Source organism: Thamnophis sirtalis, unplaced genomic scaffold, assembly GCF_051295495.1.
Source record: "Thamnophis sirtalis isolate CommonGarterSnake01/CBP01778 unplaced genomic scaffold, rThaSir2_p1.2 scaffold_5, whole genome shotgun sequence".
NCBI classification, from domain to species: Eukaryota; Metazoa; Chordata; class Lepidosauria; order Squamata; family Natricidae; genus Thamnophis; species Thamnophis sirtalis.
Window position 1 is genome coordinate 130,545,291 of NW_028261385.1, and position 15,894 is coordinate 130,561,184.

The 15,894-nt window shown below is 37.9% G+C and overlaps 1 protein-coding gene across 1 annotated transcript in view; it reads left to right on the forward strand.

Annotated features, from left to right (window-relative positions):
• RANBP17 (RAN binding protein 17) overlaps nucleotides 1-15,278 on the forward strand; it is a 187,488-nt gene extending 172,210 nt beyond the window's left edge. Inside the window, exons 26-28 of the mRNA XM_014056469.2 lie at nucleotides 6,402-6,500; nucleotides 10,118-10,245; nucleotides 14,559-15,278. Of these exons, the coding sequence (XP_013911944.2) occupies nucleotides 6,402-6,500; nucleotides 10,118-10,245; nucleotides 14,559-14,655 (324 nt within the window). The 3' untranslated portion in view covers nucleotides 14,656-15,278. The remainder of the gene's footprint in view (nucleotides 1-6,401; nucleotides 6,501-10,117; nucleotides 10,246-14,558) is intronic.
• The last annotated feature ends 616 nt before the right edge of the window (nucleotides 15,279-15,894 follow it).

The window sequence follows — 15,894 nt, forward strand, 5'->3', positions numbered from 1 at the left end:
ATTTTTCATTATCCCCTATAAAATATTCTCTACTTTGGTACAAAGGTCTTTATTTATATGACAAGTTACAATTGTACAAGGTAATGCAAGATGGAGTGCTGCTTTTATTTTTATATACCTTAGAAACAAACGGATGAGACAAAGGTTACAGTGAGACTTTTTCTCTGAGTATTAAAGGTGCTAAATTCAATAATGGTTCCATATGTACATTCTGTTGGGTCCATCTTGCCCAGTATTGTCTGAGACACAGGCAACAGATTTCCAAAGCCTCAGGCAAAGGAATATCTTTACCCCCGAGATCCCCCCCCCACATTTTTTTTTAAAGTTGCCAGGGATTGAAATTGAATCTTCTTCAGTCTGCTAAGAGGGTTTGGTTTTGTTCTGTTTTGTTTTGTTTTTGCCTGTGTTGATTAGAAGAGAAATGTTTTAGCTCAGAGCTGGACAGATTTCAGGACCAAGGTTGATTGAATAGGGATTGAGTGCAAAATAGCAAGAACAATAGAGAATTACACATTTTATGTAAAATTGTCATTTTATTTTCTTCTATAAAGATATTGGACAAACTCTACAGGTTTTTTGTAAATTCCCAGAAGACTTCCAATAGATACTTTTCTATCATCTGTTACCTGTCATAAATATTTCCTGTAGGTAGGAAATTTCAGCATCAAGAGTGTTTAAATTATTGGGGAAATTTTAGGAAATTATTGATGAAATAAACAAACCTTATTTCTTGATTCTCTGATAATAGGTATAGAAATAAACATGGAAATGTAAGAGAGTGAAGGGGTTTTGGGGTGGGTGGGATTAACATACACTTTAACGACCAAAGAAGCTTATAGCTAACAAACAGGTCAACTCCAAATTAATCTGTTTCAGGAAATATTTGCCAGAGCCATTGTTACTTGCCTATAGATGAAGTGCTTCATTTTGTTTACTGTGTATGGAATTCAGGTATGAAATTGGTTGCGAGGATCATAGAAACATCATCAGATAATCAAATTGGCACTATATATGTGAGTCCCATCTATTTTCTGAAGTGCTATACCAGTGAAGTCCAGTGACTGCTGGGGCTTACCTTCCCTGTAATATATATATTTCTTGTAGAGGTGCTAATGACATCTGTCTCTTTCAACCAATTTTCAAAGAAAAGTCAATGAATTTGAGTCTCTTTCGAAATCTACTTTGCTCCGGTCCTAGACTGCATGTAGTTCCAACCTCCCATAACCAGTGTCAATCAATTAAATAAGGTTGCTCGGTGATGAACAATGAGTGGGAACTATACACAGCAGTTTGTGATTGATGCAATTGTTAATATATACTAATAGGGAATTGAAGAATGGAGTGCTGAACATATTAAACTGTCTCATACTGATTTATATCATACAGGTCTCTATCCAAGTTGGTCTTTGAGGTCCTAAATAGAGTTTTCATAGGCTTGTTTGTGAACAGCCTAACCTGTCTAACTTGAGGAGGTTACCCTGAGATGCTTAACACAAACTATATCAGAGTCACTCTGTGATGGACATAGGTGGTTTCTAAATAGTGTGTGTATGTGTGAGAGAGAGAGAGAGAAAGAAAGAGAGAAAGAAAGAATATGGGCTGCTCCTGAGACGGAAGTTTACTTACAGTGATCAGTACATGAGGATCCACACTGCAGAAGCTGTTATTTTTATTTCTGTTTCAGCTAGTGATAGTTTGGGTGAAGAGCTTGAACTTCTTTGCTAATTGTGAACGATGACACATGATATGCTTTTACATCTTTATCATACTGGGTAGGAATGAGAATATCTATACACAGCGATTAAAAGTACAGTAATCTGATTAGGCTGGAAGGATTATAAAATGCAATGTTAATAGGGTGCACTAGGAGTATTATTTACATGGTTGCAATAAAAAAAATACCTTTTATACTCTGCTAATGACATGTTTGGCTTCAATTCTCCCACATATCTAAAGCTTCAACTCTATTTTACCAGAGAAACTGACCTTTTTTTCTGGAGTAAAAAGACCTACCTTCCATCAAGGTTCAATCCAGAGGGCAATGCTCAATTCTGGATCATTCACCTATGAAAAAGACAGGCAATAAATTCAAATTTTTCATTTCCTTCAAGTTTTCTTGACTTGTGAACTATTCAAAAAACCTTTTATCATTGTTGCCTTCATCTGAATCTTTTTGAATTTGTTGGTACTTCCATAAAATATTATACTCAAAATTAGACATGGCATGTGCTCTCCCTCTCCAATGTCTAAGTGGAGCAAAAGAAAGCTCCATTATTATCTCCCTTATCTTGTATATTGAAAAGCAACGTACAATGGCATCTTTCTCCCCTCCTCTTTTATAGCAAAAACATCAGAGTGCTAACTCAGGTTTAAAATGTTCCATGTTAATCCTGTTCATACATACGCACAGACATAAATGTTCATTTGTTTCTAAATTTTGTTCATATTCTCCATTGATTACAATTTTTCCCAAAATCGCAGGTTTGTCTCCAATTCATCATAATTAGTTTCCTGAAACCTATTACGAACTTGGAACAATGGCCTGCTACAACATCTGGATTGTCACTTTTCCTCTGAGGTGGTATCCCTTTGTGGAATACCCTACCCTCCATGACACTCCAGGTAGCCATGCTAACCTGACTCTTAAAAAACTCACTTTGGACTTTAGCGAAAGTCTTAAAGTCTTAATGATTTTTTAAAATATTACTTATAAAGAACATTCAAAACAGATTTCTAATTCAGGTTTGGTAAATTCAAATTATGATTCCAATAGAAATGAATTTAGGCCAGCTGGACAAATTATTCTGCTGTTACTATGATATGTAAGTTTACCCATCCCTGTTTTTATTTCTATTCTGGTTTTTTATTTTAGTCTAAATATTTTTATTATTACATTCCATCTTGGAGATATTTTCAAATAAAATATATAAATACTTTGTTTACATAATTTGTGCAAAATACATAAATTTAATTTTTGTGAGCATCTTGCTTTATCTGCAACACAGTCTTCTATGCAATTATATATTCCTGTTATTTTGGAGACTAGCATCTAAGTAAATGGCTCAGCACCTGGCTAGTTTCTTTTTTTTGCATCTACCTTGTGTTGCTTTTAATATTTTATCTGAGTTTTAAAAACAACCCAGTTTATAGTTCAGCTTGGCTAGTTATCCACCCTGTCAAAATCACAGGCCAGCAGCAATCTTTGAATTCACATTTAGCTTTGTATTAAGCTCATAATAAAGGGGAGCAAAACAATTCTTGTGTGTGATGTTCTCCTCTTAAATTTATATATTTCTTTCAAAGCAAACTATATTACTGGAGGCTTCAGAAAATTGGGCAAAGTTAGAAGCTGATACACAAAATCAGATATTCATTCAGGGCCATTTTACATTTCATGGGTAATCAGAGTGAGCATTTTATCTCATGGACCGTTGGACACTAATATTGCAGATAAAAAGCAATGGCAGATTTTGAAGATTATGAATTCTGCTGTAGATTCAAGCCATTGATGCCTTGCCTACTATTGCCTGCTCATGCTCTTGCCTACTGTTGCCTGAAATGCTTTAACAATGAAAACGCTGCAGGATGAAACAAGCATTCTGTTTCACTAAGCAGCTTCTAAATTCTATACACCAGAGACAAATTTTACGCTCTTATCTAAGATCAGTTGGAAATGAAGCCAGCTTAAGAAGCCACCATCCAAGCCAATTTCAAAATAGACAATGAAATTGGCCAGTACTCTGTCCAGACAGAGGTAACCACACCTCCAATTTTTGAATTCTTAATCTCTCCCACTTGTGCTGAAAAGTAAGCACCAGTAACTTTCCTTTCCTTAGGTAGGTCTTTAAAGACTTGCCATTTCGATTTGCATGAGCAACAGCTTCCAAGAGACATAGATTCATACATTTGGAAGAGATCTTCAAAGTCATCTAGATCCATCAGTAGAGAGGAAATTATCATCTCAATATATGAGACTTCAGCTTGAAGGGTAAATTGGAATCATAGAAGAAAAAGCCTTAAAGTTTCTTCATCTGGAAATCTTCAGGTCTCAGTTTAAATTAGCTTTGTTCCATTGAAACTAAAATAAAGAGACCAAACTAACTTTTCCCCCATAAATCCCAGGGGGTTTATATAGTTTGGGCTCTTAGATTCTTTCTTTCTTTCTCCTCCTCAAACAAGCATTATGATTCCAATGAGTTAGCAGTTAGACTTATATACCGCTTCATAGGGCTTTCAGCCCTCTCTACGCGGTTTACAGAGTCAGCATATTGCCCCCACAGTCTGGGTCCTCATTTTACCCACCTCGGTAAAATGGAAGGATGGAAGGCTGAGTCAACCTTGAGCCGGTGAGATTTGAACCGCCGAACTGCAGCTAACAGTCAGCTGAAGTGGCTGCAATACTGCACTCTAACCACTGCGCCACCTCGGCTCACAGTTTAACTATTCCCAGTTTCATTGGTTTTGGTGACAACAGGGCGCTATATACAGTAGAACCTCTGGTCATGAACACTTCTGACCACAACCAAATCGTGGTTTGTTTGTTTTGGTAAGGGCCAAATTTCCTGTTGTTCGTTTACAAACAACAGTGTTCCATTTGTGGCCGCTGCATTAATTTTGGTTAGGTTTGGGTCATGACCAAATCGGGTTCTGATTAAAGTTATGGAATGAATTATGGTCGTGATCAGAGGTTCTACTGTAAATTGTGATGATCCAAGACTTTGTGGCGTGCATTTGTGTGGACATTAAAAGGAGTACCTGGAAGAATAAAGGTCAGCTGGTTAGTTTTGTTTCTCCTGCCTCTGGTTAAGAGTAGTTTATAACCTGGGCAGGCTGAAAGTGTTTATAACAATTGGAAAGGGAGCTTGATTCTTAGCAGTATCTAGTGCAAAGCTGGATCGAGTGAACCCAGAGAGAAGTTTAGGTGGCTAGCTAAAGCAGTGGATTTCTGGACCTGGTCTACCAGCTGCCCCCTTCAGGAAATTACTTACTGGAGAAGAATTCATCATTTTCCCCCCACCCCGCCACCCAACAGCTGCTTCTCCATTTTCAAATTTTCCACCGCAGCTAAAATGGAATTACTTTCCCTAGAATCTACAATCTACGAGACCTTTTGCCACAATGTCCTAAGCATGTTGTTGAAGTCCAACAAGCTAAAGATAACCTATATGTAGCCAGAATCTGAGACCGTTAAGTCTATGTCCCCAAATAAGGAGCTGATTTAAAGAAATTATTGCTGGGGGGAAATATCGTATTTAAAGAGATTGTGGTAGAAATTAGTCAGAGATGTTCCCAAGGTTTGTTGTTTTTTGCAAGTAAGTCACCACAATGGGTGAATTAATAGATGGAATGCCAGAGCATTCATATACAATGTAAAAGCAACAAGAAGTATATTCTTTTTTTATCTGAGCTTTTGTAGTAGATTTAATATCAAAATAATGTAGAAATGTCTTTCTTTTTCCATAGGCAAATTATTAAAATTATTTTAATATTGGGGTATGTATATAGAGCAAAGGCATTTTAGCATATTTCATACACAATCCATTGTGTCCCTTTATTTTATAAAAGCTATGGGCTTGGACAATGGCTTGCTCTCCACATGTACTGGCAGCAATAAAGTAAAGCCTTGCTTTTATTCTACAGTGTACTTTTTGTGCTGAAGTTTCAAGTAATCTTTGATAATTTCCTTGTTCTGAGTGATTTGCAGGGCTCCGAATATCTCTTTTCATTTAGTGAAACATGTTGTTTGACTTATTCTTGGGCAGTTATTACAGTCTGGCTTGCAGTGTGTGGTTAGTTCTCTAGGGACTCAGTTCACTGTTACTTCTTGGCCTTGGAAAAATAATTTAAGGTTTTTCCCCATTTTCTTTGTGTTTGATATTGGGTTGGATGCTTTATTTATAACAGTAGTATGTTACAGCTTAATGGACAGATTTTATAAGTGTAATACTCTAAACCTGATTAAGCATTATCTGCTGTTTGTGCTAAAGGGTACTGTGCTGTCAATGTGAGTGTTCTGCCTTCTTTGCTTTTTTATTTTATACTGTTTTGGAGGCAGGTGTTTAAAATTTCAAAGCAAATTATGGACAATGATAAAAGTGCCTTCAAAATTTTTAACTGCATCCTGCCCAGAATTGATCCGGTATCTCTTAATAGGCTGTGCAAATATTTATCTGAAGGGTAACAACATGATTACTGACTGATTTAGGAATAATCATTTTTTACAATTCCTTGTCTATGAATTCTCTCTTTAATATTTTGTATATTCCAGAAGAGCTTTGCTGTCTGTTTTTTAAGCCTCATACTAAATCCAAATTCCAGCACTGTGGTCAAAGATGTATAATGAGCATATTAAATATTTCAACACATACTTTTTTCTGAAGAAAATTCTTTCTTTCTTTCAGATGATGTCCATCCTTATGAACACTATAATTTTTGAGGATTGTAGAAATCAATGGTCTGTATCAAGACCACTCTTGGGTCTCATACTCCTCAATGGAAAAGTAAGTATCCCATAGCTATAAATGGGACGTCTACTTGTAGACATAGCACTGAATTCTGCTAAAAAAAACAACCTGAATTCTGCATCCCCTTTTAAGGGAATCTGAATAGAAATGCTCAAAAAGTGTAAACTTGAACTCATGATGTCCTGTTCTGATAGCAAAAGCTGTTGAATCCATTGCCTTCCTTGAATATGAGATAAGCATACATGATTTGTCTAAGATGAGCGTCATGAACATTAATTTCCACATTTACAAAATATCACAAGACATTGTCTGCATTTTATAGCTGTTATTTCTATTATTTTATTGTTGTGATAGCTCACCAAAATTTCCATTATATTAAGAGCTGCTGGGAGATTGCACATCGTCATTCATCTCCAGTAATAGATCATCCATTGGGAAGTTTCAATCCTAAATTTCAGTGGAGGTCAAAGTAGGTTCTAACTCAGATGGCATCAACTAGTGCCTGTTATTATGTAGAACAGAGGAGGGTGATCAACAATTCCTATGAGAACTCCTAGAGTTGAGATGTTTTATGTTGCATCTCAGAACAGTCTTGCTCTTCCGCAGTGATAGAAGGAAAATCCAATAATACAAATCAATTACTCGTGCTAAGCAAGAATTAAAAGAGGAACTATAGATGATTGGTTAGCAGCAATTTGAATTTATTATGACCTGGCTGGAAAGTTTGATCTTCAGGATTGAAAGCATATTTTTCTTAAGAAATTATCATTTGTAATTTGATATCATCCTGTAAAGTAGCAACTTGGCCATCAGCCCATACTTTCATATAGTATTATCTATGTTATGGAATTGTGATCTAATGAGACCATGCCATAGTTGATCAGTATTGCACAATATTTTCTCTTAAATATTTCATATTGATTGTTGAATAGTTCTGTAAGATTGGAGATGATCTCACATACTCAGGGCAGCCTCATTTACTCTTCTGCTTTGCAAATAAGTGCCCTTTCCTTTCCTTTTATGGAGCAAGCAGGCTCACTGTATAAGTGTATGCACAAACCTGTTTTAATATTTTGATGTTGATATGTATTTAGCCCAAACCTTTGCTACACTTCATTTTGTTATTGTCCTGGGGATAATTCAGACTGTCTTATGTAATGAGTGTTTTTCAAAATATTTCACCATGCTCTCCTGTATTCAATCAATTCCCCGCACCCGAGCCTCGCAAAGAAAACAGTTCCCAACAAAAATTCTGAAGTTTCCAAGCTACCATTAAAACCTTTGGGTGGTTTTTAGCCATTGAAACTCGGTCTTGGTGGCTCCAGTATTTTTCATATCATTGGGTTTTGCGAGGGTTGCACTTGGCATCTGGACTTCAAGCCGAAGTTGGATAACAGAAAGAAACCTGCTTCTTTCAGTAGAGTACAATACAATATCAGCTATTCTGTACATGTACAAGCTTGCAGCAGATGCTAAGGGATTGTTTCTGATGATATTGACCTGGAGTGTTCTCCATACTTCAATGCAAGTTTTGACTTTATTCCAAATCTATTTATCTCCTGGGCAGTCACAAGTGGCAGTGCATTACTGCTTTGGAGAATGAATTGTCTATACAATAAGATGGTGCTGGGAAAATATAAGACACTAAGATTAGCAGCAGCCGCATACATTAAAATTCAAACTGAAATCCCAGCTCTGGTAGGAAACTAATAGAAGAAGAAAATATATCAAGTATAGAAGCGCCGTCTCATCATTCACCTGTGCTGAAGGATCCAATTTTAACCATATCCAATAGCACTGTCATTCATCTTCTTGGTGTATTATTGTGATTTAAATCCAAGCTCCATACGAGAAGCAGTTCTTTTAAAATGATTGAGAGGGAATAAGGGCAAATTCAGTGTTTAGAAAAAGTTTATGACATCACAATATTATCCTTTACAGATGGAAGCAATATTTCCTACTTTGGGAGGAAAACTAATCATTTTCTATCTGCCCCGAGTCACTGCATCATTATAAAAGGTGGAAATAAGTAGTCTTATGCATTCCCAATCTTGTTCTTGGCAACACTTTTGTTTAGCCAATGTCTCTGATTTATAGTATTAAATATTAGCCTGGCTCTATATTAATTATGTGGTTTTGATTTTAGCAGCTTTAGTGTAAGAAGGAATTAAATATTTCACAAGGAAATATAGCTGTGCAATCATGAATAGTAAGAAATATGAGACTAGCACAATTTTCCTTCTTCTGGAACAATATTGCATTCTAATGATCATGGCGCAGGTTCATTGTAAAATGTATCTGTATGGCATTATTTATCTACAAATCCTGAGCAGATTCTGAGTTTGCCTGAATTAAGAATGCGGTGTGGGGCCGGAGGACTTTAAGAAATCTATTTATTGAAGATATGGGTGACAACCAGCAGCAAACGTGCTATGTGCTTGTAACATTCACTGCTACGTTTCCTTAAAAATCCAGTCGTATGGTAATTGGAGCCAGTTTATTTCAGTTTTGTTGCAAAATTAGATGCTATGTGGAGATACGTCTTTCTCAAGCCAGTGGCATTTTTGTGGAAGTACATTGCTTGATTTCCTTCTGGAAAATGTGCAGTGACAGGGAGGAACTCTGCCGTAGATTATATAATGAACTTTTCCATTTACATTGCTGACTTTAGATTATGGGAATTTACGTTCAACTGGAGGACACCATGTTGATGATGCGCTTGGTTTTCGGAATTGTTATTATTGCTATTACAGCACATGTACTAATTTTCAAAATTTCTAATCTAGAAATATTCTAGGATATTATTTCTGGATTCATATTAATAAATCATTGCTCTTTTTTTAAAACTAAGTACAGTTACAAGAAGTCATTAATGCCATTCTACAATGAAATTGTAGAAGTGCTAAAATTTCCTATGTAGCTTGTGTGCTATATTACAGCAGTCCCCAACTTTTCCAGTATTGCACATCCGGGGGGGGGGGGGGGATGGTTTCACTTGCACAGCCCGGTTTCCAACCGGCCGCAGTCCAGTACCAGGCCACAGCCCTGGAGCTGGCCACTCCTGCTGTAGTGGTTTTATTGTTGGGTTGGGTACAGAAGAGATTCGGGTTCTGAATCTGCCTTTGGGCCATTCCCTCTTAACTCAAGCTACTCCACAGGGAGGTTGTATGAAGAATAAGTAGGTCTTAGATGTGCTTAGATATAAATACATACCAAATAAAAAGAATGCTGCTGCTATTCCTATTATTTAATGTATTACATAAACCATCTTTTAGAATTCTGCCTCCGACTTGGTGTCTTTCAATTTTTGTATGACTTAAACGCAACTAGCACTTTCTGGACTGTGCTCCATTAATCTTGTCCTTTTTGCCCTGTTGGCACTGGGATACAAGGGACCTACATATTTTCTCAAGCTGTTGTTTTAATGTGGCTTAATAGGTGAAAAATATCTATGTGAATGTCCCAGTGCTATAAGTTGGATTAAATCATCTTGAGACATCTTTCCCGCCATAGAACAGTATCGTCTTGAAAGGCAGTGGAAATTAGGCAATCATTCTCCCCAAACTGAACTGCTTTGTAGTCAGGGTTTGACAATCACTGATCCGCTAAATTCAGTCATTTTTATTGTATTATTTTGCCCATTGTCTTGTCAGTACTTCAGTGAATTAAGGGCAAGTTTGATAAACAGCCAGCCTTCTGAAAAGCAAGAGTTCCTTCATCAGTGCTTTAGAAACCTAATGGAAGGAGTCGAGCAAAACCTGCTGGTAAAAAACAGAGACAGGTGAGACAAACAAATATCTAAAGGTAAAATGATAAATTTTAGCATGCATTAACTTTCATTTTGAGGGGTTATACAACATACGTTAAAAGCTATAAATTCAGGTTTGTTTTATTACTTACTGCATTTATATTCTGCATTTTCTTGGAAAGCTTAAGGCACTGTCTTGCGGTTTGGGGGAGGGGGAGGAGGGGGATTTCACCTACTTCCTTCCACAGAAGAAATGCTGTGATGTCGGTTAGCCTGAGAAAGGACTGCCTAAAGCCATTCCAGGGAACTTCATGGACAACTGGGAAATATTTTCTCAAGAGGATGTATACTTCTGCACTGCTGTTTCTAACATGGGGTCTTTAAGCCTAATTTAAAACATCTTTATCCTTCCTAAAATCGTTGTAAAACCATATAAATGAATTCATGAATGGCAAGGGGAAATGTCTTCAACATCTATAGGTGCTCCTCAACTTACAACTGTAATCGAGCCCAGAGTTATAGTTATAAGTTATTGCAGTTGTAAGTCATCATATGACTGGACTCATGATGAGTTCAGCCATATGATGACTTACAACTGCAATTGTAAGCATTTTTTGGTAGCAGTCATTAAGCAAATCCATTAGCCTAGTGGGCGGGTGTTATCAGAAGCCAGAAGCCAAAAGTAAAACCCAAAACTGGCAAAAACCTCCAAAAAACATGGTTACATAACTCTGCCGGTCAATGTCGACTGGCAACCACGCGGAGGAGAGCCTTCTCGGTGGCAGCTCCGACCCTATGGAACGATCTCCCCGTGGAGATTCGTACCCTCACCACCCTCCAGACCTTCCGCACAGCCCTCAAAATCTGGCTATCCCGTCAGGCCTGGGGCTAAAGACTGTAACCCACCCGAATGGTATGAATGTTGTGTTTTTTTAATGACGTACTGTCCTACGTGTTAAATGTTTGTTCCCCCCCCCCCTTTTCGAGTTGTAAGCCGCCCTGAGTCCCCCCAGGGAAAAGGGCGGCATATAAATAAACTTCTCAAATCTCAAAGATGCTGAAAACGGCCATACAGGCCAGCAGTCATGTCACCAAGAAGGGCTGCAGCCATTGTAATTGTAAAATTGGTTCCTAAGTAGCTTTCGAGGGATCTGTCGTAACTTCAAACAGTTGTATGTCAAGGACTACCTGTATTTAAAGAATGTAGGCTCCTCAACATTTTGGGAGGAAGAGATGTGGGGGGGGGGGCAGAGATGTATTCCAGAGGACTAAGAATACAAGCAAGAAGATCTGCCTTCAAGTGATTTCAAGTTGACATGCTGACAAAATGTAGCAAAGCTTCCTGTGAAGAACTTGGTGATTCAACCAGGTTTTTGATAGTGAAAGGAATCAGGCAGGTGTTCTCTGAAGCCTTATATATTAAAAAAACAAAACCATGGCTTGCCTAGGTAAATCGTTGGTAGTCATTGAAGGTGCTTCAGTATGGATACATATGGGCATAATCAGATACCTAGAGCAGATTCATCTTCTGAACCATATAGATTTAATATAGCATGAGATTGCAAGTACATAAACATCAGTGAGGTAGATAAACAGTCCGTATTCAGGGAAGAATATAGTTGATATATTTGCCAAGTCTGGAAGTAGGTATTCTCGCCTTAAGGTCACCAGGACCTCCTATAATGACTCCAGAAGCCGGAATGGGACAACCCGCCAAAGCCAACTCAACATGGCCAACTTTCTGCAGGACAACTCACCGTAGGACAACTTGCCACAGGACAATTCAACAAATACAAAAGTTAAATTAATTTCAACAGAACCCTGGCCAATAATAAAATAAAATCAATCCAGAAATAACAAGAGTTACAATAATTTCAATGAAAATTTGGTCACCGATAAGAAAACTGAATGAAGCGATTAATGCAACATTGAATTGTCCTGTGTCAAATTATCCTGTGGTGAGTTGGCCAGGGCAACTTGTCTTAGAACCTCCAGTAGCACCCCAAAACTATATACCTTTTCTTTCTAAAGGGATGCAACTATTTAAAATAAGTGGCTTTTCCAATTTTCCAATTCCTGTATTCCTCCTAAGATCTCTATTAGTATCTCATTCCATTGGTCCAGTCACTTTACCTAGAGCAGTGTTTCTCAACCTTGTCAACTTGAAGATGTCTGGACTTCAACTCCCAGAATTCCCCAGCCAGCATTGGCTGGCTGGGGTATTCTGGGAGTTGAAGTCCAGACATCTTCAAGTTGACAAGGTTGAGAAACACTGACCTAGAGACTTGATTCAGAATATGGACATCTCTTTTTGTTCTACAGGACATGCATATGGGGAAAATAGTACATTTTAAAAAAGTAAACCCCATGTGATTTCTCATTCTTTTATATTACATGTATATTATTATTCTCAACACTTTTCTGTAGAGCAGCTTCCCAGAAGTTATATGGCCTATTTTTGTTGTTCTCATAATATTTTAATGCAAGCGATAACATTGAAAAGTTTAACCGCATTGGCATTCAGCAGGTAATATAAGAAGTCGCCTGTAAGATGAATGATCACCTGGAAGTCATGTTACTTTGCTAAAATATTTCATTCTCTTTCGAAGTTAAATTCCCCCGATCCAGAGCCCTCCAGAAGAACAGCTGAATAATCTCTGGCCATTGACCATAGTCCCTCAGACAATAGCAGTTAGATTTATATACCGCTTCATAGGGCTTTCAGCCCTCTCTAAGCGGTTTACAGAGTCAGCATATTGCCCCCAACAACAATCCGGGTCCTTATTTTACCCACCTCGGAAGGATGGAAGGCTGAGTCAACCCTGAGCCGGTGAGATTTGAACAGCCGAACTGCAGAACTGCAGTCAGCTGAAGTAGCCTGCAGTACTGCACTCTAACCACTGCGCCACCTCAGCTCAGACATATGGAAATGGTAGCTCAAAACATCTGGAGACCATCTAGGTCCATGATGGTGAACCTATGGCATGCGTGCCAGAGGTGGCATGCAGAGCCCTCTCTGCTGGCACGCGCACCATCAACCTAGTCAGATCTCGGTGGCATTTCTTTCGTGGGCTTCTGTTTCCCTGCAAACGACGAAACAAGCTCACGAAAGAAAAAGATCTAGCCTCTTGCTGCGCTGCCGGTGTTGGGATGCCCAGCCTCCTGCCCGCCAGCTGGTCTTCGGGTCTCTGCTGCACATGTCCGCACATGTCCACTTGCATGTTTACACATATGTATGTCCATGCATGTGCATGTCTGCACATATGTGCATGTCCTCCTGTGCGCACCCATATCTCAGTGCGTGTGCACGTTCATGCCTGCACGCACACCTTTCCATTTGGGCATGTGTGCACGCACAGTTTGGGCACTCGGTGTCTAAAAGTTTCACCATCCCTGATCTAGATGTCCACACCTGCCATAGAAGTGATACAATTATTGCCTGGGAAGCAGCACTAACATTAAATAGCTGAAAATTTGTTTCCAGCGATATAATAAAAGGTTAAAAAGTCTAGTTTTTAATTATGGAGAGAAAATGTATTAAGTACCGTATTTTTCAGAGGATAAGACGCACCTTTTTCCCTCAAAAAAGAGGCTGAAAATCTTATACACTGAATACAGCATTTTTTGCCTCCTGAAGCCCTACCCTCTTCACCAAAATGGCCGTGCAGAGCCTGTAGGAGGCTTTCAGAGAGACCCTGGGGGCTGGGGAGGGCAGAAATGAGTGGAAAATGGTCCGTTTTTTGTTTAATTTTGGCCCCCCCAGCCCCCAGGAGTACTCTATAAGCCTCCTAAAGGCTATGCATGCAATTTTTTGACAAAAAATGGGCCCGTTTTTTGCTCATTTGGGGGAGGAGCACCTCCCCAGGAGCACTCTACAAGCCCCCTATAAAGGCTATTCATGCTGTTTTTGGGAAGTTTGGAGAGTGCAAAAACTTTTTTTTTAAATTTGCGTCTTCAAAACTTTGGTGTGTCTTATACTCCGAAAAATATGGTACATAAGGAGCAATCACATGGATTCAATTGTCAGTAAAGATAAGCATATGCCCAAGAAAGCACATTCTTTCATAACCCTGTTCAGTTCTCTCAGTCTGAGGAACAGAAGGAAAATGTTTCAACCTTATTGTATCATCAGAAAATTCTGTTTTATGCTATACTTTTATTTTGTGAGCTATCCAGAGATGGATAGTGACTGGTAATTTCTGATCATTTTATAATAGATGCCAAAAAAAAAAGACATCTGTATCTTTGTTTTTGGAATTCTGCCACTTTTTGTTTGAGGGATCAGATTATATTATTCTAAACGATTTAACAGGAAAGATATTTTACATGTTACTCTTTGATTACAGGTTCACCCAGAATATGTCCATCTTCCGCAGAGATATGGCTGAAACCTTGCGTTGTGACGGTGTATCAGAATCAAGTAGTACAGAAATGATGAGCTGATACAGAGCTGGAAATGTGTTTAAATAACAATGAACAAACCTTGAAGTTGGGCACCATTCTATATTGCTGGATAGATTTTGATTTTCATAGTAAATATTTTTTAAAGACTGCCTTTTTGTATCTTGGGCATAAATGTAAGGATTCGTAACATTGGGAGCAATCTAAACTCAAATGTGACATAAAGAACCATGTTGCATTCCCTTATCCAGATTTCTAACTCTTTTTCTTAGTTACATGATGCAGAAACAAAAATTAACCAAAGAACAAAATAATATATGCATTTCTCCCCTTTGAAACTGCAGCTATTGAGATTTTTATTTCTAAAATCCAATTAATGCAGCTTCTCAAAATTTCTTTGAAGGGCAGTGATGCATCCATTTCTCTCATATTTTTATCCAAGACTTCAGAATGACTGGAAGCATAATTTTGCAACTAGATGACTACATGTACCCTCTCTTTTTTTTTTTCCAAATGTTCATCTTAAATGCATTGTCAATAAGAAAAATATTAACAGAAAGAAAATTTCTTGGCCTAAATAAAAGAGAATGTACTGAAATTAGTACTTTATAAAACTTACAAATGAGAATACATTCTTTAGTAGAATATTAATAAAATGTTGTTTCACAAAAATGCATCTCAAGGTATTTCATTCTCAGAAAAATGTCGTATGTGTTTTTAAATGGTAAAATGTTGTATGAACAGGCTGTAAATCATTTACTACTGTAAACAGCCACCCAATAAGCTCTTTTAGCTCCCTAAAATACTTCATTTGTGTGCCAGAATATGTATTTTTGTATGTTAAGCCCTACCTTAGGGAGGTTAATCAAAAATAAGTAGAATAGTCATATTTCGTAATTCAAGAGCTGTGGTATTAATTACTGACGAAATGCCCAAATGACATGAAAGTGTGATGGCAAAAAAAAGAAGAATTTTAGGGGCTGGCATCAATGGTTTAATCTCAAAAGCTGGATTAACACTATCCTTGTAGAGTGTTTTGTAGAGCCTATTCACATCAGTAGCGAAGCAGAGTTTGGAAAACAAGAGAAACGATTTATGGAACGATACAGTAATAAGCTATACATTGTGTGGCAAGCAGCGCAACTTCCTTTCAGTCATTTAATTAAATTACTATCACAGGCAGCCTATCTTACTCCTCGTTAAGTAGAACCTCCATCTTTCCACGTGTTCTTGTATAAAAGATGAATTGTCCTCCAGTAATTCATGCTGGGGTGTTTTTTC